Source organism: Pseudophryne corroboree, chromosome 2, assembly GCF_028390025.1.
Source record: "Pseudophryne corroboree isolate aPseCor3 chromosome 2, aPseCor3.hap2, whole genome shotgun sequence".
NCBI lineage: Eukaryota > Metazoa > Chordata > Amphibia > Anura > Myobatrachidae > Pseudophryne > Pseudophryne corroboree.
This window is the reverse complement of record NC_086445.1, coordinates 1,026,127,323-1,026,151,995: the sequence shown is the minus strand read 5'-3', so window position 1 is coordinate 1,026,151,995 and position 24,673 is coordinate 1,026,127,323. Positions and strand designations below refer to the sequence as shown.

General features: G+C 48.3%; 1 protein-coding gene and 1 non-coding gene across 3 annotated transcripts in view; one reads left to right on the top strand and one right to left on the bottom strand.

Moving 5' to 3' along the window:
* The window catches only part of MPZL1 (myelin protein zero like 1), a 38,584-nt gene extending 14,708 nt beyond the window's left edge, over positions 1–23,876 (bottom strand). Inside the window, exons 1-3 of one of the 2 annotated variants that reach the window (XM_063956751.1) lie at positions 23,684–23,876; positions 1,444–1,610; positions 436–649 (exon numbers count right to left, since the gene is read on the bottom strand). In XM_063956751.1, the coding sequence (XP_063812821.1) occupies positions 436–649; positions 1,444–1,610; positions 23,684–23,828 (526 nt within the window). In that variant the 5' untranslated portion in view covers positions 23,829–23,876. The remainder of the gene's footprint in view (positions 1–435; positions 650–1,443; positions 1,611–23,683) is intronic. The other variant, XM_063956750.1, reaches the window with a different exon arrangement.
* Positions 23,877–24,179: 303 nt separating this feature from the next.
* Positions 24,180–24,251, top strand: TRNAP-AGG (transfer RNA proline (anticodon AGG)). Its single transcript has one exon. It is a non-coding gene; the product is annotated as a tRNA-Pro (tRNA).
* Positions 24,252–24,673: the final 422 nt, after the last annotated feature.

The window sequence follows — 24,673 nt, the reverse complement described above, 5'->3', positions numbered from 1 at the left end:
ATGCATGTTTTGATATCAGGGCTCTGCTGAGACCGCTAACAGTACCTTAATCACATTATTGCTGTTTACTTTCCCTTTCACAAGCCAAGCCATGTGCCTTAATGAATGAGCAGAAGTAGCTATATTAGCAGATTAAAGCCTAGCGCTGCCATTATGGGCAGTCTGCCACTAAAACGATCACTTACATGAAGTACAGGTATAACTACTGTGTGCTACATCACACCTTCTAGCCTCAAACAACTGTTTCTGTACTAACAGGCTTCTCTATTATCTGCTAAGTGACCCAAGCCATGGGCTATCCCTAGGACTAACGTGTTCACATTGTGTGTACATCCTCTTGTATGAGGCAGACACGCGTGTGCCATTGCTGCTTCCAAATGATCCGAGTATAAAGAGGATTACTTCCTTATCCCCATGCTCCCACCAATCACTCACCTTTCTCCACAACCCGGAGCTTAATACCCTTGTCATACCCCACGATGTCAGGAGGGTTGTGGACATGACAGGAATAGGTGCCATTGTCCTTAAAGTTTATCTTGTCTATCTTGATGGAAACATCCCTCTTATTGAGGTCTCCGGCCCAGGTGATCCGGTCTTTAAAGTGGCTGTCCGTCCCTGGGTAGGGTGTCCCACTAGTATAAAGGAAAATCTGCAGAGGAACGAGGGACACAGAGTTTACGTAAAAATACATATTAACGTCAGTAAGATTCCCAATACATTTTTAACATAAAGGATATACAGCAGTATCCTGTATACAGGCCGCCGGTGGTACTGACGAACGCAATTTACATAGAAACATAGAATTTGATGGCAAATAAGAACCAATTAACCCATAGTCTGCACCTTTTGGTAACTTCAACCCTATTTAATCCTTAGTTCTTTGTAAGGATATCCTTATGTCTAACCCAAGCATGTTTAAATTGCTCTACTGTCTTAGCCTCTACCACATCTGATGGGAGACTATTCCACTTGTCCACTACCCTTTTTGTGGAGTAATTTTTCCTCCGATTTCCCCTGAACCTGCCCCCCTCCAGTCTGAGTGCATGTCCTCATGTTCTAATACTCCTCGTCCTTTGAAGAAGGTCTCCCTCCGAAGAAGGTCTCCCTCCTGTACCATGTTAAAACCCTTGATATATTTAAACGTCTCTATTAGGTGTCCCCCTTTCCCTTCTCTGCTCCAACCTATACATATTAAGAGCTTTTAGTCTTTCCTGGTATGTTGTGTGGTGTAGGTCATGCACCATTTTAGTTGCCCTTCTTTGTACAGTCTCTAATGTATTTATGTCATTCTGGAGATATGGCTTCCAGAACCGAATACAGTATTCTAGATGAGGCCGTACCAATGACCTGTACAGGGGCAATATTACTACTTTATTTCTGCTAGTGATTCATCTCCCAGTGCAGCCAAGAATCTGACTTGAGTTTTAAAAGAATGACACTTACTGTGATCTTTTTGGATCCGGAAGCCTCCCCTGTATAGCTCCATGTGGCAGATAATTTGGTGACGGTCAACTCTGTTGATTTGAAAGTGCATGACAGCTTGGCATGTGTGCCGTTCTCAACAGACACCTCCTCCGGTACGTATACCTCCACAGCGCTGGCATGGTGCACTGTCCGAGGAAAGAGAACAGGTCAGGCCAGTGACTCCAATACAGACACAGCACAGTCACCAAGACACTACAAGTTCTCAGAACCCACTTCTTAAGCCTTCCAGCTGTTATCCTAACCCCCTACTCTATACGCCTCGATCACTCATGTCACCGGTCTGCCTGTCCCTCCCCTCTAGACTGTAAGCTCTGAGGAGCAGGGCCCTCTTCCCTCATGTGCTTTTACCTCCCTGACATATACCATCATTTCCTGCCTACTGCGGCACAAAACCTATGGTGTCATCCGATGCTGCTTTTGTGGTTACTATGACTGCATGAGCAGCAAAGGCTATATGGTTTCTCTCCCCTTTATTCAGCAATGTTTCACATGGTAAGTATTTTGCATTTCCCCTCCATAGTGTGCTTCTGCGGATCAATGTGGTGCCGTATAAATAAAGCATAATAATCACTTGCTCCAAACCGAATCTGCATCTTCAATGCAAGAGGCAATAACTGCACAAATACAGTGATGTATTTTATTGCATGGGATATACAACAGTTTGAGCCCCAGCAACAACAGGTCATTTATACTGTTTTTTTTAGCAGTAGTAAATCCAAATCAACTAGACTGGAGTTGGGTAGTAGTAGTAAGTAGTTAGTAGTAGTAATAAATTTTATACAGCGCTTTTCTCCCGGAGAAATCAAAGTCACCTTACATACACCAAAAGCATGATACATGATACAAAGGATTTACAATTACAAGTACAAAACTACACAGAAAATAAGATTTTACTTACCGGTAAATCTATTTCTAGTCCGTAGTGGATGCTGGGGAATCCGTAAGGACCATGGGGATAGACGGGCTCCGCAGGAGACATGGGCACTCTAAGAAAGAATTTAGGTTCTGGTGTGCACTGGCTCCTCCCTCTATGCCCCTCCTCCAGACCTCAGTTAAAGAAACTGTGCCCGGAAGAGCTGACAGTACAAGGAAAGGATTTTGGTAATCCAGGGCAAGATTCATACCAGCCACACCAATCACACCGTATAACAAGTGAAAACAACCAGTTAACAGTATGATAAACAACAGAGCATCAGGTCAACCCTGATGCAACCATAACATAACCCTTATTGAAGCAATAACTATATACAAGTATTGCAGAAGAATTCCGCACTTGGGACGGGCGCCCAGCATCAGAGACTACGAGAAATAGATTTACCGGTAAGTAAAATCTTATTTTCTCTAACGTCCTAGTGGATGCTGGGGACTCCGTAAGGACCATGGGGATTATACCAAAGCTCCCAAACGGGCGGAAGAGTGCGGATGACTCTGCAGCACCGATTGAGCAAACACAAGGTCCTCCTCAGCCAGGGTATCAAACTTGTAGAACTTTGCAAAAGTGTTTGAACCTGACCAAGTAGCCGCACGGCAAAGCTGTAATGCCGAGACCCCTCCGGCAGCCGCCCAAGAAGAGCCCACCTTCCTAGTGGAATGGGCCTTAACTGATTTTGGCAGCGTCAATTCAGCCGCAGAATGAGCCTGCTGAATCGTGTTACAGATCCAGCGAGCAATAGTTTTCTTTGAAGCAGGAGCACCAAGCTTGTTGGAAGCATACTGGATAAACAACGACTCTGTTTTCCTGACCCTAGCCGTTCTGGCTACATAAACCTTCAAAGCCCTGACCACATCAAGTAACTCGGAATCCTCCAAGTCAGTAGTAGCCACAGGCACCACAATAGGTTGGTTTATATGAAAAGATGAAACCACTTTCGGCAGAAATTGTGGACGGGTCCGCAATTCTGCTCTATCCGCATGGAAAACCAGACAGGGGTTTTTATGTGAGAAAGCCGCCAACTCTGACACACGCCTAGCCGAAGCCAAGGCTAATAGCATGACCACCTTCCACGTGAGATATTTCAACTCCACCGTTTTGAGTAGTTCAAACCAGTGGGATTTCAGGAAACTCAACACCACGTTAAGATCCCAAGGTGCCACTGGAGGCACAAAAGGTGGCTGAATATGCAGCACTCCCTTTACAAACGTCTGAACTTCAGGTAGAGAAGCCAACTCTTTTTGAAAGAAAATGGATAGTGCCGAAATCTGGACCTTAATGGAACCCAATTTTAGGCCCAAATTCACTCCGGACTGTAGGAAGTGAAGGAAATGGCCCAGCTGGAATTCCTCCGTAGGAGCATTCCTGGCCTCACACCAAGCAACATATTTTCGCCATATACGGTGATAATGTTGAGCTGTCACCTCCTTCCTAGCCTTTATCAGCGTACAAATGACCTCATCCGGAATGCCTTTCTCTGCTAGGATCCGGTGTTCAACCTCCATGCCGTCAAACGCAGCCGCAGTAAGTCTTGGAACAGACAGGGCCCCTGTTGCAACAAGTCCTGTCTTAGAGAAAGAGGCCACGGGTCCTCTGTGAGCATTTCTTGCAGATCTGGATACCAAGTCCTTCTTGGCCAATCCGGAACAATGAGTATTGTTCTCACTCCTCTTTTTCTTATTATCCTCAGCACCTTGGGTATGAGAGGAAGAGGAGGAAATACTTAGACCGACTGGAACACCCACGGTGTCACCAGGACGTCTACAGCTATCGCCTGAGGGTCTCTTGACCTGGCGCAATACCTCTGTAGCTTTTTGTTGAGGCGGGATGCCATCATGTCCACCTGTGGCAGTTCCCACCGACTTGTAATCTGTGCGAAGACTTCCTGATGAAGTCCCCACTCTCCCGGGTGGAGGTCGTGTCTGCTGAGGAAGTCTGCTTCCCAGTTGTCCACTCCCGGGATGAACACTGCTGACAGTGCACTTATGCGATTCTCCGCCCAGCGAAGAATTCTGGTGGCTTCCACCATCGCCACTCTTCTCCTTGTGCCGCCTTGGCGGTTTACATGAGCCACTGCGGTGATGTTGTCTGACTGAATCAGAACCGGTTGGTCGCGAAGCAGGGTCTCCGCTTGACGTAGGGCGTTTTATATGGCCCTTAGTTCCAGGATGTTGATGTGAAGGCAAGTCTCTTGACTTGACCACTGACCTTGAAAATTTCTTCCCTGTGTGACTGCACCCCAACCTCGGAGGCTTGCGTCCGTGGTCACCAGGACCCAGTCCTGAATGCCGAATTTGCGGCCCTCGAGAAGGTGAGCGCTCTGCAGCCACCACAGGAGTGATACCCTGGCCCTGGGGGATAGGGTGATTAACCGATGCATCTGAAGATGTGATCCAGACCACTTGTCCAGTAAGTCCCATTGAAAAGTCCTCGGATGGAACCTGCCGAAGGGAATGGCCTCGTATGATGCCACCATCTTTCCCAGGACACGAGTGCAGTTATGCACTGACACCTGTTTTGGTTTTAATAGGTTCCTGACCAGCGTAGGAACCAACTGCGACTTTGGAATATTTAGAATCCAGCCGTGTTGCCGTAACACTTCCAGAGAAAGTGCTACGCTGATCAGCAACTGCTCTCTTGATCTCGCTTTTATGAGGAGATCGTCCAAGTATGGGATAATTGTGACTCCTTGCTTCCGCAGGAGTACCATCATCTCCGCCATTACCTTGGTAAATATTCTCGGTGCCGTGGAGAGACCAAACGGCATCGTCTGAAATTGGTAATGACAATCCTGTACCACAAATCTGAGGTACGCCTGATGTGGTGGATAAATGGGGACATGAAGGTATGCATCCTTTATGTCCAGAGACACCATAAAATCCCCCCCTTCCAGGCTTGCGATGACCGCTCCCAGCGATTCCATCTTGAACTTGAACCGTTTCAGGTATATGTTCAGGGATTTTAAATTCAATATGGGTCTGACCGAACCGTCCGGTTTCGGGACTACAAACATGGTCGAATAATAACCCCTTCCTTGTTGAAGGAGGGGAACCTTGACCACCACTTGTTGAAGATACAATTTGTGAATTGCAGTTAACACAATTTCCCTCTCGTAGGGGGAAGGTGGCAGGGCCGATTTGAGGTATCGGTGCGGGGGCATCTCCTCGAATTCTAGCTTGTATCCCTGAGACACAATATCTACTGCCCAGGGATCCAACTGGGAGTGAACCCACTTGTGGCTGAAATTTCGAAGACGTGCCCCCACCGGGCCTAGCTCCGCTTGTGGAGCCCCAGCGTCATGCGGTGGATTTTGTAGAGGCCGGGGAGGACTTCTGTTCCTGGGAACTAGCTGTGTTGTGCAGCTTCTTTCCTCTGCCCCTGCCTCTGGCAAGAAAGGACGCACCTCGGACTTTGTTTTTCTGTGACCGAAAGGACTGCATTTGAGAATACGGTGCTCTCTTAGGCTGTGAGGAAACATATGGCAAAAAATGTTACTTTCCAGCCGTAGCTGTGGAGACCAGGTCCGAGAGACCCTCCCCAAACAATTCCTCACCCTTGTAAGGTAAAACCTCCATATGCCTTTTTGAGTCGGCATCACCTGTCCATTGCCGAGTCCACAGGACCTTTCTGGCAGAAATCGACATAGCATTTATTCTAGAACCCAGTAGACTAATGTCTCTTTGAGCATCTCTCATATATAGGACAGCGTCTTTAATATGCCCCTTGGTCAATAATATAGTATCCTTGTCTAAGGTATCAAGTTCCTCAGACAGGGTGTCCGTCCATGCTGCTACAGCACTACACACCCAGGCCGACGCGATCGCCGGCCTGAATGTGTATAAATGGACTTCAGGGTACCCTCCTGTTTTCTATCCGCAGCATAGGGGCAGTACGGATGGTGTAATGGTTAGCATTACTGCCTCACAGCACTGAGGTCATGGGTTCAATTCCCACCATGGCCCTAACTGTGGGGAGTTTGTATATTCTCCCCGTACTTGCGTGGGTTTCCTCCGGGTACTCCGGTTTCCTCCCACAATCCAAAAATATACTGGTAGGTTAATTGGCTCCCAACAAAATTAACCCTAGCATGAATGTGTGTGCGTGTACATGTGATAGGGAATATAGATTGTAAGCTCCACTGGGGCAGGGACTGATGTGAATGACCGAATATTCTCTGTAAAGCGCTGCGGAATATGTGTGCGCTATATAAATAACTGGTAATAAATAAATAAATAATAAATAAATCTTTGAGGGTAGCCGTATCCTGCGACGGCAGGGCTACCTTCTTGGATAAGCGTGTTAAAGCTTTGTCCACCCTAGGGGAGGATTCCCAGCGTAACCTGTCCGTTGGCGGGAAAGGATACGCCATAAGAATCCTTTTGGAAATCTGCAGTTTTTTATCTGGAGATTCCCAAGCCTTTTCACATAACTCATTTAGCTCGTGTGAGGGGGGAAAGGTTACCTGTGGCTTCTTTTCCCCATACATATGTACCCTCCAGTCAGGGACTGGGGTTTCCTCTGTGATGTGCAACACATCCTTAATTGCTATAACCATATAACGGATGGATTTAGCCAATTTTGACTGTAGTTTTGCATCATCGTAATCGACACTGGAGTCAGAATCCATGTCGGTATCCGTGTCAACAATTTGGGATAGTGGTCGCTTCTGAGACCCTGTCGGCCTCTGCGACATAGGATCAGGCATGGGTTGGGACCCTGACTGTCCTGAGGCTTCAGCTTTTTCTAACCTTTTATGTAAGGAATTAACATTATCATTTAAAACCTTCCACATATCCATCCAATCAGGTGTCGGCGCCGTCGGCGGAGACACCACATTCATTTGCTCCTGCTCTGCTTCCACATAGCCTTCCTCATCAGACATGTCGACACAAGCGTACCGACACACCACACACACACAGGGAATGCCCTTTTTGAAGACAGTTCCCCCACAAGGCCCTTTGGAGAGACAGAGAGAGTATGCCAACACACACCCCAGCGCTATAACCCAGGAATAACACAGTGACTTAATGTTAACCCAGTAGCTGCTGTTTATATTGTGTTTTTGCGCCTAATTTATGTGACCCCCCTCTCTTTTTACCCTCTTCTACCGTGAATCTGCAGGGGAGAGCCTGGGGAGCTTCCTCTCAGCGGAGCTGTGGAGAAAAAATGGCGCTGGTGAGTGCTGAGGAAGAAGCCCTGCCCCCTCGACGGCGGGCTTCTGTCCCGCTCAAATATGCATTTTCTTGGCGGGGGCTCATACATATATACAGTGCCCAACTGTATATATGTTTACTTTTGCCAAAAAGAGGTTCCAAATGCTGCCCAGCCCCCCCCTGCACCCTTACGGTGACCAGAGTATGTGAGGTATGTGGGAGCAATGGCGCACAGCTGCAGTGCTGTGCGTTACCTCAGTGAAGAACGGAGTCTTCTGCCACCGATTTGAAGTCTTCTTGCTTCTCATACTCACCCGGATTCTGTCTTCCGGCTCTGCGAGGGGGACGGCGGCGCGGCTCTGTGATCGGACGGCGAGGGTGAGATCCTGCGTACGATCCCTCTGGAGCTAATGGTGTCCAGTAGCCTAAGAAGCAGGACCTAGCTTCAGAGAGTAGGGCTGCTTCTCTCCCCTCAGTCCCTCGATGCAGGGAGTCTGTTGCCAGCAGAGCTCCCTGAAAATAAAAAACCTAACAAAATACTTTCTCTCAGCAAACTCAGGAGAGCCCACTGAAAAGCACCCAGCTCGCCTGGGCACAGTATCAAACTGAGGTCTGGAGGAGGGGCATAGAGGGAGGAGCCAGTGCACACCAGAACCTAAATTCTTTCTTAAAGTGCCCATGTCTCCTGCGGAGCCAGTCTATCCCCATGGTCCTTACGGAGTCCCCAGCATCCTCTAGGACGTAAGAGAAATAATGAACAACCAAACCTCGAGCGCACCATAACCATAATTGCAGGGTTTGGTGCAGACATTTTGGGTAACATCTATTGCTGAACATTTTACCTTCCGTTATGGTATAGGGAACATTACATGTAACAAAGTAGCCCTTTAACACAAGAAATATTCGTGTCATGAATTTATGGGGCTGATTCGATTATTTTGGGTGTCTAAACTGGACTTTTTAGACACCCAAATAACGGTCTTAATTCAATTGTGTTTGGCCATCCATGCACATTGTGCATGTCAGGCCCAAACAGACAGGGTCTAGCCACCTAAACTCCCTGCTTTAGGCGTCCAAACAAAAGGCCTAATTCTGATCTGAACACAGCAGCAAATTTGTTAGCAGTTGGACAAAACCATGTGCACTGCAGGGGGAAAGATGTAACATGTGCAGAGAGAGTTAGATTTGGGTGGGGTGTGTTCAAACTGAAATCTAAATTGCAGTGTAAAAATAAAGCAGCCAGTATTTACCCTGCACAGAAACAAAATATTCCACCCAAACCTAACTCTCTGCACATGTTACATCTGCCACACCTGCAGTGCACATGGTTTTGCCCATTAGCTACCAAATTTGCTGCTGCGATCAGATCTGAATACGGCCCCAAGTGCCCAGTTTACACACATCTTTTCTCGCACCTCAGGAGGCTGCGAGAAAAACTGTCCTCTGCGGCCGCTATATTTAATTACCAGTCTGTAAATCAAAACAGGTTACATTATAGTAACTTTGTACAGGGCACCACGAGCCGTCTGCTGCCAAGGGCTGAGCACTGTATGATCAGGGCGACTGAAAGGTCAATTTGCCTAAAGGTCAGATCATTCAAATCTACATATAGAAACTCCCTGAAGATAAAGAATCCAATCACATCAGAACAGTGACCGATATTCCCAGAAATGTGGTGGGATGAGGAGCACCACAGGTCTTGGTGAGCAGCAATCTAGATGAACAGGTCCCAGGTAGACCCACACATCACGCATCCTCTCAGCCAGAGCACAGAATGGCTGAATGTGGCCAGCTTAGCTAAGGAGCCCCTTCCTGGCATGCAGTCACATAACGCACCATTAACGCAAAATACAGATTCAAAACAAGAGACGTTCAGCTTATGTCTATACATCTGGAGGCCGTAGTAAAGAGATTATTATCTAGATCGCTGCAAAGCGCTGCCCTCCGTTACCTGCTCAGGCAGACTGACCGCAATGCTCATCAAATGCTGCGCATAGTACAGACACCTCCTCGGTGATGTTTTATAACTGGACATGAGATGTACATTTACATGGATCTATGAATGTTATAGCTACTGTTCTTGCATAATAATCCTTATCCACTGCCGGCCCAGGAAATTGCTGGGTTCCCAAGTCTCAGCTCCAACCCAGATGCGTGCAAAAACCCAGGATTTTAGAAGCAGTGATAATAGGATTTTAATTACCTACCTTTCTCGTAGTCCGTAGAGGATGCTGGGGTCCACATTAGTACCATGGGGTATAGACGGGTCCACTAGGAGCCACTGGCACCCCAAGAGTCTGAGAGTGTGGGCTGGCTCCTCCCTCTATGCCCCCCCCCCCCCCCCCCCCCCCTACCAAACTCAGTCCAGAAACTGTGCCCGAGGAGACAGACAACTTCGAGAGAAGGAATTACACAGATAGTGGCGAGATTCACACCAGCTCACATACAAGGCAAACCAAGCTAACCAGCTTGAAAACTCAGCAACGGCTGAACAATATTACTTACCAAGTAACAAAACAGTACTTAACCAAGAATTAAGCAGGATTGAACTAAGTAACCACTGCAGGATCACAAAGCGCTGGGCGAGCGCCCAGCATCCTCTACGGACTACAAGAAAAGGATTTACCGGTAGGTAACCAAAATCCTATTTTCTCTTACGACCTAGAGGATGCTGGGGTCCACATTAGTACCATGGGGATATACCAAAGCTCCCAGAACAGGAGGGAGAGCGCGGAGGTTCCTGCAGAACTGATTGACCAAACTTCAGGTCCTCAGAGGCCAAAGTATCGAACTTGTAGAACTTTGCAAACGTGTTCGACTCAAACCAAGTAGCCGCTCGGCAAAGCTGTAAAGCCAAGACACCCCGGGCAGCCACCCAGGAAGAACCCACCTTACGAGTAGAGTGGGCCTTAACAGATGTAGGACACGGCAATCCTGCCGTAGAATACGCATGCTGGATAGTGAACCTGATCCAGCGAGAGATTGTCTGCTTAGAAGCAGGACACACAAGTTTCTTGGAATCATACAGGACAAACAGAGTCCGATTTTCTGTGACGAACAGTCCTCTTCACATAGATTTTCAGAGCCCTTACAACATCCAAGGACTCTGATGAAACTGAGGTGTCAGTAGCAACTGGCACCTTAATAGGTTGGTTGATATGAAATGCCAACGTGTCCGGAGTTCAGCTCTATCTTCATGGAAGATAGACACACGTCTAGCAGAAGCTAAGGCCAACAAAGTGACAGCCTTCCACGCGAGAAACTTGACCTCAACCTCCTGTAGAGGTTCGAACCAATCCGATTGGAGGAACTGTAACACCACGTTAAGATCCCAGGGCACCGTAGGCGGCACAAAGGGAGGCTGGATGTGCAGAACCCCGTTCAAGAAAGTCTGAACCTCAGGGAGGGAAGCCAATTGTTTCTGGAAGAAAATGGATAGGGCCGAAATCTGGACCTTTACGGATCCCAACCTCGGACCCATATCCACACCTGTTTGCAGGAAGAGGAGAAACCGTCCCAGCTGAAACTCCACCGTAGGAAACTTCTTGGACTCACACCAAGATGCATATTTTTTCCAAATACGATGGTAATGTTTAGACGTTACTCCTTTCCTAGCCTGTATCAGGGTAAGAATAATCTTGTTCGGAATGCCCTTCCGAGCTAATATCAGGCGTTCAACCTCCATGCCGTCAAACGTAGCCACGGTAAGTTTTGATAAGCGAACGGCCCCTGTTGCAGTAGGTACTCCCGAAGAGGATTCGGATCTTCCAGCAGAAGACCCAGAAGATCCGCGTACCAAGCCCTCCTTGGCCAGTTCGGAGCAATCAGGATTGCCTGAACTCTCGTTCTCCTTATGAGTTTCAGAACTCTTGGAATGAGTGGAAGTGGAGGAAACACATACACCGACTGGAAAACCCACCGAGACCCCAGGGCATCCACTGCCAAGGCTTGCGGGTCCCTTGACCTGGAACAATACCTCCGAAGCTTCTTGTTGAGACGGGAAGCCATCAGGTCTATTTGAGGTACCCCCCCCCCCCCACAGATCTGTTACCTCCTTGAACACCACCGGATGGAGGCCCCACTTTCCTGGATGGAGATCGTGTCTGCTGAGGAAGTCCGCTTCCCAGTTGTCTACTCCCGGAAATGAAGATTGCCGACAGCGCTAACATGTTTTTCTGCCCAGAGGATGATTCTTGTTACTTCTGACATTGCAGCTCTGCTCTTCGTTCTGCCCTGTCTGTTTATGTAAGCCACCGTCGTTACATTGTCCGACTGCACTTGAATGGCTCGATCTCGCAGAATATGGGCTGCTTGGAGCAGACCGTTGTAGACGGCTCTTAGTTCCAGAATGTTTATTAGAAGGCTGGATTCCAGGCTTGACCACCTTCCTTGGAAGGTTTCCCCGAGTGACTGCGCCACAGCCCCGGAGACTTGAATCCGTGGTTAGAAGGATCCAGTCTTGAACTCCAAACCTGCGGCCCTCCAGAAGGTGAGGCCACCAGAGGAGCGAAATCCTTGTCTTCGGTGAGAGACGTATCCTCTGGTGCATGTGCAGATGAGATCCCGATCATTTATCTAGGAGATCCAGCCGGAAGGGTCGAGCATGGAATCTTCTGTACGTCAGAGCCTCCTAGGCAGCAACTATCTTCCCCAGAATGCGAATGCACCGACGAACCGATACCCGGGCAGGCTTCAAGACATCCCGGACCATCGATTGCATCACCTACGCTTTCTCCACCATTAGAAACACCCTCTGCACTTCCATGTCAAGGATCATCCACAGGAAAGATAATCTCCTTGTCTGTTCCAAATATGACTTTGGAAGGTTCAGGATCCAACCGTGATCCCTCAGCAGTTGAGTCGTGAGAGCAATGGATTTCAACAACCTCTCCCTGGACACTGCCTTTATCAGCAGATCGTCCAGGTATGGAATTATGTTCACTCCCTGCCTGCGGAGGAGAACCATCATCTCTGCCATCACCTTGGTGAATACCCTCGGTGCTGTGGAGAGGCCGAATGGCAGTGCCTGGAACTGATAGTGACAGTCTAACAGTGCGAATCGGAGATAAGCCTGATGCGGCGGCCAAATCGGAATAAGGAGGTACGCATCCTTAATATCTAGTGATACCAGGAACTCCCCCATCCTCCAGACCTGAGATCACCGCTCTCAGAGACTCCATTTTGAATGTGAACTCCCTCAGATAGGGGTTCAACATTTTCAAATTCAAAATTGGCCTGACCGAACCATCCGGCTTCGGTACCACGAAAAGGTTCGAATAGTAACCCTTGTTTTGCAACTGAGGTGGAACTGGTATAATGACCTGTGACTTTTCCAATTTTTGGATGGATTTTTGGATGGCTTCCTGAAGGACAGCCCTGTCTGCCAGCAAAGCTGGTAAGCCTGATCTGAAAAAACGGTGAGGCGGGAGTTCTTAAAACTCCAGCCTGTACCCCTGGGCTACAATATCCTGCACCCAAGGGTCCAGGCCGGACGACACCCACACATGGTTGAACCGTCTGAGCCTCGCCCCCACCGGCCCCTCCTCCAGGCCATGCGGTCCTCCGTCATGCTGAGGATTTTGATGTACCAGAAGCAGGCTTCTGGTCCTGGGAAACTGCAGCAGCAGGTTTTTTGGATTTTGCCCAACCTCCTCTAAAGAAGGTGTTAAGACGGCTTTGTCCTTCTTGTTTTAGCTGTCTGAAAGGACTGACGTAGCTAAAGAAAAGGGTTTCTTCGTAGCAGGCGCAGCTGAGGGAAGAAAAGGTGACTTACCCACAGTTGCCATGGAAATCCACGCATCCAATGCTTCCCCAAATAGAGCCTGACCTGTGTAGGGTAGGTTCTCCACACCTCTCCTGGATTCCGCGTCGGCAGACCATTGGCGTAGCCAGAGTCCTCTACGAGCTGAGACAGACATGGAAGATATCTCTGCAGCCATCGAACCCAGGTCTTTCATGGATTCCACCATAAATCCTGCAGAATCCTGTATGTTACGTAAAAACAAATCAACGTCACTTATCTATTGTATCCAATTCCTCAAGTATCGTGCCTGACCACTTTACTATAGCTTTAGAGATCCATGCACATGCAATAGTAGGTCGTAGTATCGTCCTTGAAGCCGTGTATATGGATTTAAGCGTAGTGTCAATTTTGCGATCAGCCGGTTCTTTTAATGAGGTAGATCCCGGGACAGGTAAAACCACCTTCTTTGACAGTCTGGAAACAGATGCGTCAACTATGGGTGGGTTTTCCCATTTCTTTCTATCCTCCTCAGGGAAGGGAAAAGCAACCAGAACCTTCCAGGGAAGGTTAGCGAGGTTTTCTTATTATCCGTGAAGTAAGCCTCCTCAACCTGCTCGGGTGTTGTGTCAGCAATATTCAACACATCTCTAATGGCCTCAATCATCAACTGCACCCCCTTTGCAAGAGATGCCGCCCCCCGCAGTGCATCCCCATCACCGTCAGGCGTGTCAGAATCGGTATCAGCGTCATTTTTCACAATCTGTCAAGAGCACGTTTTGGAGGGTGTACGCTAGGGGGGCCTGAAGGATCAGTACCAGACCAAACCGCCATAGAGTTCTGTAAAACCTGAGTTGCAGTCTCAGTCTCAGCTACCCTAGAGGAAATCTGAGCAATCATACTCTTAATAGAGCCCAACCACTCAGGCTCCTTTGCCGGGATCTGTGATAAAACAGTACAATCCCGAGTACATGGAATGGGATCATCCTGAGAGGAATAATCCTCGGCAGCGTAGGACACAGAGTCCCAGACATGGCGTTTGTAAACAGCAAACACTCCACACACACACAGGGAAATGACAGACACAGTTTCCCCTCCAAGAATGTCAAGAGAGACACAGAGATTGGAGCCAACCCACACTCAGCGCTTTTCAGATAGAGAGAAGCCACTATCGAGCGCTTACTGTGCACCTTAATAGGTTACACAGTATTCACACAGCCTACCCCCATTCTACAACCCCCTGGTAACATACAAGATAGCTGGAGTTGAAATGGAGGGACAGCTCTCCCTGTCAGCGACTCCACATTGATCTGCAGTCAGGAAAAATGGCGCTGAACGCTGCTGGGCACGCTCTGAGGAGAAGTTCCGCCCCTTTCATGGCGCTGCTTCACGCTCCACTGTTCTTTATACTGGCCTGAGGAAAATGCTGGCATTGAAACCGGGCCCCTGACAGACTTTTCAACCAGTGTAGGGTATGGCGCTGGCTCAGGGTGCCCCTCACAGCGCCGCACTAAGTACCGCTGAGCCTCCGGAGCGCAGTTAGTACTGCGCTCCCACCCTGTTGCCGCCATCTTCACACCGGCTCCCCGCTTGCTTGGGGGGGCGGTGACTCACTCGCCACTTCAGTCTTCTGGCTCTGTAAGGGGGTGGCGGCGAACTATCATTCCGCTCAGGAGCTCAGTGTCCTGTCAGCGGAGACAGTGGCTCAGACCCCTTAGGGCGGACACTACTCCCCCCCCCCCCCCCCTTAGTTCCACGAAGCAGGGAGGCTGTCGCCAGCAGCCTCCCTGTGCCTAAACTCTAAAAAAAAACAAAAAAAAAAAAACTAGAAGACCCACTATGGAGCTCCCCTAGCTGTGACCGGCTCCTCCGGGCACATTTTCTAAACAGAGTCTGGTAGGGGGGGGGGGGGCATAGAGGGAGGAGCCAGCCCACACTCGGATTCTTGGGGTGCCAGTGGCTCCTGGTGGACCCGTGTATACTCCATGGTACTAATGTGGACCCCAGTATCATCTAGGACATAAGAGAAAAGGGGGTATAAGAGACACCTTATTGTGTTAGCAGTTCTTTACCACATAAAGTAATCCCCATGAGCTGTGTGATAGGTTTGCAGAAAGCCTAAAATAAAATAAACTCCATACCTTGCCATACTCAACTCTTCTCTTTCATGTACAAAGTGCAGACATACTACACTGTGGTGCATTGTAACACAATAATTTAATACCACAAAAGGTAAGGAGCTATCAATGTGGTCACTTATGCACAGAAGAGGTCCTAGTAAGGTTTGCCCCCACTGCTTATTGCATAGGGTCAGGATATACAGCACATTTCCATAGTATTTAGGCTTGGGTCATTCCATAACAGGCTAGTGAATGAACACCAAAGATTATGACTTTTCATAACAGATGCTCAGTCTGTCAGTGAGAGTCAGTTTCTCAGACCCCAAGGGGGGAATTCAAATGCAATGTGCAACCCCTGCTGGCCGTCTATAGTAAGGGACGTCTATCAGAGTAATTAGATTTTTGCTCTGATCAGCGCCCATTACAATTTAACCCGTCTAAAGATCGCTCTTGGGTGACCAAACTACGGACTTTAAACACACTTGTTCTAGCACCTCGGGAGGCTGAGAGTAAAAGAAAAACAAAAAAGTGCCTGCCACGGCTAGTGGACGCTAGATCAGGGCAAGAACTGAATACATGTCCATTACTACAGATGGTCAGCAGGGGGCGTGAGGCACAGTTGGATTCAACCCCAAGTGTTTTAAAGGAAGATATTAAGCAAAGTGATGTTAAAAGTTGCTAAATAGTCTATTTTTATTTTTCATATTTTTATACTGATGTTCAATTTCTCTTCTATTTAAAGAAAAACAACAACTTGTGTTACCCAGAAACATGAGGCTATAAATTAGCGACAGCAATGACTGCACATACTGTCCTTATGACAGCAGTAACACACACCATCCGTGGGATCATTGAGCAATTTTACCCTTTGCGATTTGAAGAAAATGCAATTCAGCTGGAAGAGACGGGCAGGAAAGCAGACGCACATAGTAATGTAATGATTTAAAGATCCCCCCGACGGACGTGTGATTTCCCAACTATAAACAGCCTTGAAGAATTCCTAGCACTCAGTGCAGTGTGTTGTAATGCCAGAGATAAGTACTTAGAGATAGCTAATATCTCCTTAAAGAAATACAACTCGTAGCTAGCGTAAAATTATTCAGGAGCAATTGCGAATCTCTATTACTGCTCGCATAAAATGCTTAAAACATTTAGGGTGGGTGCACACTTACAAGATAATGGCCAGGTTTGTTGTTACTGGGAAAATCGGAACGACAAATCGGGAATATTGTTAAGTGTGTATTCCCGATTGCACGCTCCTGCAGGACGCATGCAATATCTTCTGGTTGGCCGTCCTGCACAGCCAACCAGAAGATATAGTGTATGATGCCATGCTGCCAAATGCGGCATTGTATCCTACACTGCATCCTCTGCATTGTGCAAGTGTACGCAATTGCCAGCGCAGGGTCCCACCGCCCAGAGCCGGCCATAGGCATAGGCAAACTAGGCAATTGCCTAGGGCATTTGATATGCCTAGGGGCATCAGCAGCTTCTGCTGATTAAAATGATATGCGGCATGCCTATATTCTTTGTGTAGCATTTCATATGCAGATACAGCCACAGTCTCACACAGTATATTGGCATGCTGCATATCATTTTAATCAGCAGAAGCTGCTTGTGCATCCTAGCCACATAGCAATGCAAATAAGAGGCATTTTCATTAAAAAAAATGTGCCCGATGTTAACATTGATGCAAGATTTATGAGGACACATCTGTATCCAAGCAGAAGCAGAGGTCACAGTGTTAGTGGAAGTGTGGGTGCTGTGTGCATGTGAGTGGGTTGGTTGTGCAGTAGTGTTCAGAATATGTGTAAGGAGCATTATGTGTGTCTTGTAAAAATGCATTAATAATGTGCAACAAATGTGTAAGGGGCACTATGCATGTCATTATGTGTATTCGGGCATTAATAATGTGCGGCATATGTGTAAGGGGAACTGTGTGTGTCCTTATGTGTATAAGGGCATTAATAATGTGCAGCATATGTGTAACAGGGTAATACTGTATGTGTGTCATTATGTGTATAGGGGCACTAATAATGTGCAGCAAATGTGTAGGGGGCACTATGTGTGTCATTATGTGTATTCGGGCATTAATAAGGTGCGGCATATGTGTAAGGGACATTATGTGTAAAAGAACATTAATAAAGGTTGTCATAATGTGTAAGGCGCATTATGTTTATAAGGACATTAATAATGTGTTTCATATGTGTAAGGGGCATTACTGTGTGGCATTATGTGTATAAGGTGCTCTACTATGTGGCGTTGCATATAGAAAGGGCACTACTGTGTCGTCTAATGTGAATAAAGAGCAATAGGGTGTGGTGTCATGTGAATAAGGAGCAATTCAGTGTGATGTAATGTGAATAAAGGGCTCTACTGTAAGGCGTAACGTTTATAAGGTAAAGTGATACTACTGTGGGATGTAATATGAATTATGGACACTATTGCATGATCAAATGTGAATAAAGTTGCGGTATTGTGTGGTGTAATTGGAATTGGGGTTACTATTGTGTGGCCATGCCCCTTGCCAGCAAAAACACCCCCCTTTTTGGGCTGTGCGCCAAATGTGCGAATTGTTACTATTTAAACTATAGGGGGTACAAACACCATAATAAGGACTGCTATGGATGAGGGGTGATGGTACTGGGAAAGAGGTGCAAGGTCAGAGGCGGAACCAGCGGTGATGCTAGGGGGCACCAGCCAAAATCTTGCCTAGGGCATCATATTGGTTAGGGCCGGCTCTGCCACCGCCCCTCCGATCAGCTAGGTACACATCGTTCTAGGAATACAGATGTGTTAGTACACATAACAGTGGCCTCCCCAGAAAACATTGGCAGCTGGGGGGCACTAAGAAGAAGAAGCCAGTGGGGTCAGTGTAATACCACAGAATAAAGAAAAATATTGATATATTTAAAGACTATTGCAAAAAAAATTATTTCAGGTTTAACTGTGTCCAGCAATGCACGTCTGCATTCTCCACCTACCCTCTCTGCAAGATACCACTGATAAGTGACGGGCACAACTCTTAGTACAGGTGGGTGAGACTGATGGGCACCTACAGAAGTCTGAATATACTTTCCATGTGATTTCAGGCAGAAATCCTATTTCACAAAACAAGAGTTATGCTACTAACTTTTACACTAGGCACACAGTTAGGGATTTGGTGGGAACTGAACCCAGGATCTCAGTGTTGTGAGGCAGTGATGCTAACCACTTTGCCAACTATGTCATCTTTTCCCATTTAAGCACAGGTAGCAGTAGGCTCTTTGGCTACGGCCAACTATAGGACTACTCTGTACAAATCCCAAGTACGTTAGTTTTGTGACCCAGTGAAGGGACAAGCATACAGTGTGGACTCACCATATGCAGGCTCGCTGAAGAGACATAGAGGGTTAACAGTGTTTAGACCAATCTAATTTATCTTTGAAGCCAACAGTAAGTGAATAACACAGAATTCCAGTAAATGATTCATGGTTACAGCACCATGGAGCCTGACAGTGCCAAGTGTGGACACAGCTCTGTGGTCTGATAATGCTTACTAGGCACCATACATGAGAAGGAAGATACAGCAATGTCACACAACTGCTTACAGGACACCTCCCAACCCTGTACACCATCCCCTTCAAGTCTAACCTCCCACCAACTAATAAAACAGCAGGGGGGACTAAGAACCCCTCTCTGCTTCATCTCTTCTCCAGAGCCTGTAACATTTGCACACTGAACAGGACTTGGGTGTAAGCAGAGAACTCAAGTCATAAAGCAGTTTTCAATATGGAAGATCTTCCCTGAACCATCTCCCATTCCTCATTATCACTAGTATCACTAGTAGTAAAACTTCCCAAGTCCTGCAGGCACTGCTGCAATCAGATACAGGTCAAACAGCTGTCAACAGGGGAGCAGAGCTGAAAGCAGCTACTGAATGGTTCCGTGTGGCACAGTGACCCCTCGGGTGGCCCTCTCACTTATAGTTTGCGCTGAGGTTAGGTGTCAGCAGGGGGACACTCACCAGGCCACATCCTGCGGCTGAGGCTTACTCAGAGGAAACACCTTTAGGACTGCAGTTTCCCTTCATTTGCAGAGCAGATGATCTATACATCGCTAGCTTCAAAAACTCCCCTTGGTAACACTACAGTGATTTACCCAATGGAACACCAGCGGTGGTCATTTTTATCCTGCTGTTTTGCCGAGCAGCTTATGCAATAAAAAAAAAGGTTGTTTCATACAGACCCTGCATTATTTAATTGTGTTATATATACTGCTGGCATCAAGTTTGAATCATTGCAAATATGAACTTGTCCTGAACTTATCATAGGATGTATAATTAAACTGCAATGAGTCTTCTTAAGCAGTGAATGGGGGCAATAGAGCTTTGAATGGGGTCAACAGATTAGTGATCTATAAACTTGCTCAGTTCAGTCTGATTAAATAACATGTTTTGTGTCTCTCTCTTCTCTCTCCCCCCCCCCCCCCCTCCTCCTCATCTTCAGGTAGATGTCAGCGGGTAAAGGTATCTTCCTGTATATCAGGGGTCCTAGACCCCTCTCCAGTTCTGCCGACATCATTTTTTGCCATTTCTGCCATTACCAGTCCGTGCAAGAAGCCAGGGGAGCTGCCAGACCGCCCAACCAAGACACTTAAATCTTCCGAAGTGGGGTTTATATTTCACCCAGAATTTTAAATTTTTACTGTAAAATGATATTCATACAAGTTATAGATATGAAAGGAGCCAAGTGCACTGGGTAACATACCGAAAACTCTACATTTCACAGGGGGTGTAGTATGAGTGGCCGGTGATCGAAATCCCGGTGCCCAGGACAGATTATCACAAAAATATAACACTGGGCAACTCCATAATATTCATGGGAATGTCACAGGTACAGGTGTGTTCTATCTACTGCACGCTCCTAGGGGTACATTTACTAAGATGGGAGTTCTATTTTAGATGGGATGTTGTCCATGGCAACCAATCAGGTTCCAGGTATCTTCTAGAAGGTGCTAGATAAATGAGAAGTAGAATGTGATTGATTGCTATGGGCAATATCGCATCTTAAATAGACCTCCCATCTTGGTAAATTTACCCCCTAGACAATGACCAAACGCTCCACATTTGGGGAAACGGTCCGCAGTGAGTTCAGCAGGATATCAGTGACTGAAGCCCACTCACTTCCAGGAGCAGATAGCTCACACACCAGAAAACAAACATCCCGGCCTACAAAAGGACTCTGGTTATCCAGGAGGAAATGTGACTGACAATAACAAGACGTCCAGAGGCTCAGAGAGAGGAGGAAATAATACAGGGGAAAAGCAGCCCAGCTGTAACAAGACTCAGCACTGTCTCTACTTATCCAGGGAAGACGCATTACAGTGATGAGCTGCAGCCATCCTATTACTGATAAATATATGTATAAGGCACTATCATGTCTCCTGAGAAGTATGCGGCAGACCGGGTCACTTTAATACGGACAAAGGAACCAATCTCAGTCTTTATACCATTAGATGACTCCACCAGCACCAATACTACATTGCTGCATTCAGCAGAGAAAGTGTCTCCATGAGTGACAGTGAACAACGGGGCAGATGTATTAACCTGGAGAAGGCATAAAGAAGTGATAAACCAGTGATATGTATATGGTGATAAACGCACCAGACAATCAGCTAACCTAACTGTTAATTTACATATTGGAGTTGATTGACTGGTGCGTTATCACCTTGTACATATCACTGGTTTATCACTTCCTTATGTCTTCTCCAGGTTAATACATCTGCCCCCCTGAGCACAAACTAGAACTGCACCCAGTGACCCTTCTTTGGGGGGGTACTCTGACTTTACATAAACTCTGCGCTGAATGAGAAAGGTAATCCAGACATGTACCTGTTAATATAAAACATTGCCTAAAGCGGACACACATGATGGTACATAGGCGACCCCTTCCGCCTGGCTAGAAAACGCTACATTCCACTTATTTTCCAATGGTACCAATGTGGGATGAATTCCCTGATGTGTTACACCACCGGCTGCTCACCTAGTTCAGCCCAGTAAGCTGCAATAGGAGAAGCAACAGGAAGTGACAATATTACATCTATGTATCAGTCAATGAGACCATGGCTGAATCACCATGATACAAATCACTGGGTAATTTCCTAGGGCCTGGACAAACATAATACATATTAATTGTCACAGCAATATTCCCTTTGCATGTACAGTACTCCCACATAACACATATTCAATAAGCATTTATAAGGGGGTAGCATAGGACACCGACATATCATATACGTGCAGTACCCTATGTGTATACAGTAGACATGTATTAGATGGCGCTCACATAGCAAGTAACACACGTGCGACAGCGTGGTCCCCCCATATTACACACATGTAACAGCAAGATCCCCCCCATATAACACACGTGTGACAGCGTGGCCCCTACGTATTACAAACACGTGCCAGCAGGGTCCCTCCCCGTATTACACACACACACACACCCACGTGCCAGCAGGGTCCCCCCGCATTACACACCCACGTGCCAGCAGGGTCCCCCCACATTACACACCCACGTGCCAGCAGGGTCCCCCCACATTACACACCCACGTGCCAGCAGGGTCCCCCCGCATTAGACACCCACGTGCCAGCAGGGTCCCCCCACATTAGACACCCACGTGCCAGCAGGGTCCCCCCGCATTAGACACCCACGTGCCAGCAGGGTCCCCCCGCATTACACACACACACGTGCCAGCAGGGTCCCCCCGCATTACACACCCACGTGCCAGCAGGGTCCCCCCGCATTACACACACACGTGCCAGCAGGGACCCCCCACATTACACACACGTAACAGCAGGGTCCCCCCGCATTACACACACACGTAACAGCAGGGTCCCCCCGCATTACACACACACACACACACACGTAACAGCAGGGTCCCCCCGCATTACACACACACACAAACACACGTAACAGCAGGGTCCCCCCGCATTACACACACACACAAACACACGTAACAGCAGGGTCCCCCCGCATTACACACACACACAAACACACGTAACAGCAGGATCCCCCGCATTACACACACACACACAAACACACGTAACAGCAGGGTCCCCCCGCATTACACAAACACACGTAATAGCAGGGTCCCCCCGCATTACACGCACAAACACACGTAACAGCAGGGTCCCCCCGCATTACACACACACAAACACACGTAACAGCAGGGTCCCCCCGCATTACACACACACACGTAACAGCAGGTTCCCCCCGCATTACACACACACACACAAACACACGTAACAGCAGGGTCCCCCCGCATTACACACACACACAAACACACGTAACAGCAGGGTCCCCCCGCATTACACACACACACACAAACACACGTAACAGCAGGGTCCCCCCGCATTACACACACACACACAAACACACGTAACAGCAGGGTCCCCCCGCATTACACACACACACACACACAAACACACGTAACAGCAGGGTCCCCCCGCATTACACACACACACACAAACACACGTAACAGCAGGGTCCCCCCGCATTACACACACACACACACACACAAACACACGTAACAGCAGGGTCCCCCCGAATTACACACACACAAACACACGTAACAGCAGGGTCCCCCCGCATTACACACACACACACACACAAACACACGTAACAGCAGGGTCCCCCCGCATTACACACACACACACAAACACACACACGTAACAGCAGGGTCCCCCCGCATTACACACACACACGTAACAGCAGGGTCCCCCCGCATTACACACACATACGTAACAGCAGGGTCCCCCCGCATTACACACACACACATAACAGCAGGGTCCCCCCGCATTACACACACACACACGTAACAGCAGGGTCCCCCCGCATTACACACACACACACACACACACACACACGTAACAGCAGGGTCCCCCCGCATTACACACACACACACACACACGTAACAGCAGGGTCCCCCCATATTACACACATTACAGCAGGGTCCCCACATATTACACAAACGTAACAGCAAGGTGCCCCCATATAACACACACATTACAGCAGGGCCCTCCCATATATCATACATGTAAAAGCAGGGCCCTCCCATACAACAGACACAGGCCACATCCAGAAGACTGAGCTCCACATCTCGCCCTCTCAGGGGTCTCAGTCGGCGGCCATGTTACCCAGCTCCCTCCCGGCCACCGCCGGGACCAAGACACATACGAGCAGGGGAGAAGACTGCGGGGAAGCTCGGCCATACTCACCCACACACAGCGCCGTCACCAGCAGACACAGCGCCCTCCACCCACAGCGAGACCCCGAAACCTTCACCGCAGCCATCCCCTCACTGCGACCGATCCACAGCCACTGCCACAGCCCCGCCCCCGACACGCCGAGCTGCCTCCGCATTGGCTCACAGGCCGCTCCTCTACGTGACGTAAGTTATAAATCAGCAGTTCATTGGCTCAGAGGTCTGCCCATCACGTCGGGACAAAGCTGCTCCTGATTAGCCAAGCTGAGAGGTAGCTCTCGGCGCTGATTGGTCAGTAGCCGGTGACGTATGACTGGAGAGGGCGGGAGAAGGGGGTAATGTGTGATCGGCTTATGCTGCTTCGTGACAGTGGGCTCCCGGCGTGGACGTCCCGTTATACGGCCGCTGACTGTGGCTCTGTCAGTGCCCCTGCTCGCGTGTTTGTCAGGCCCCGCCTCGCGGAGAGCAGCCCAATCTGTAGCTCAATCACCAGCAGCTCCTCACACGGCGGCTCGTTGGTCTAGGGGTATGATTCTCGCTTAGGGTGCGAGAGGTCCCGGGTTCAAATCCCGGACGAGCCCACCTTTTGCACTGGCCGATAGGGGGCAGTATTTTTGTGTGATTTCCTAAGAAACAAAGGGTATATGAGGTTTCAATATTTTAATGACTGTGGGGTATGCAGTCGGGATCCCGACAGGGCCACCATACCGCCCTGGGATACCGGCGAAGTAGGTGATTACCCCTCTGACACCCATAGAGGGAAAATAGAACCTGTGGCGAGCGTAGCTTACCACTGAGCCCGCAGCGTGGTGAGCTCAGCAAGCCCGCAAGGGTCTTCACTGCGCTCGCCCCCCTGCCGGCGTTCCGCCTCTCGGGATGCCGATGTCAGGATCAAACCGATCCCGACTGTGGGGCCCATTTATTTTGCGCCTTTATTTTGGGGGGTTAGTGGTGAATATTAAGTATCCCTGCAGTGTATGCAACAGGGACGGCAGCAGATATC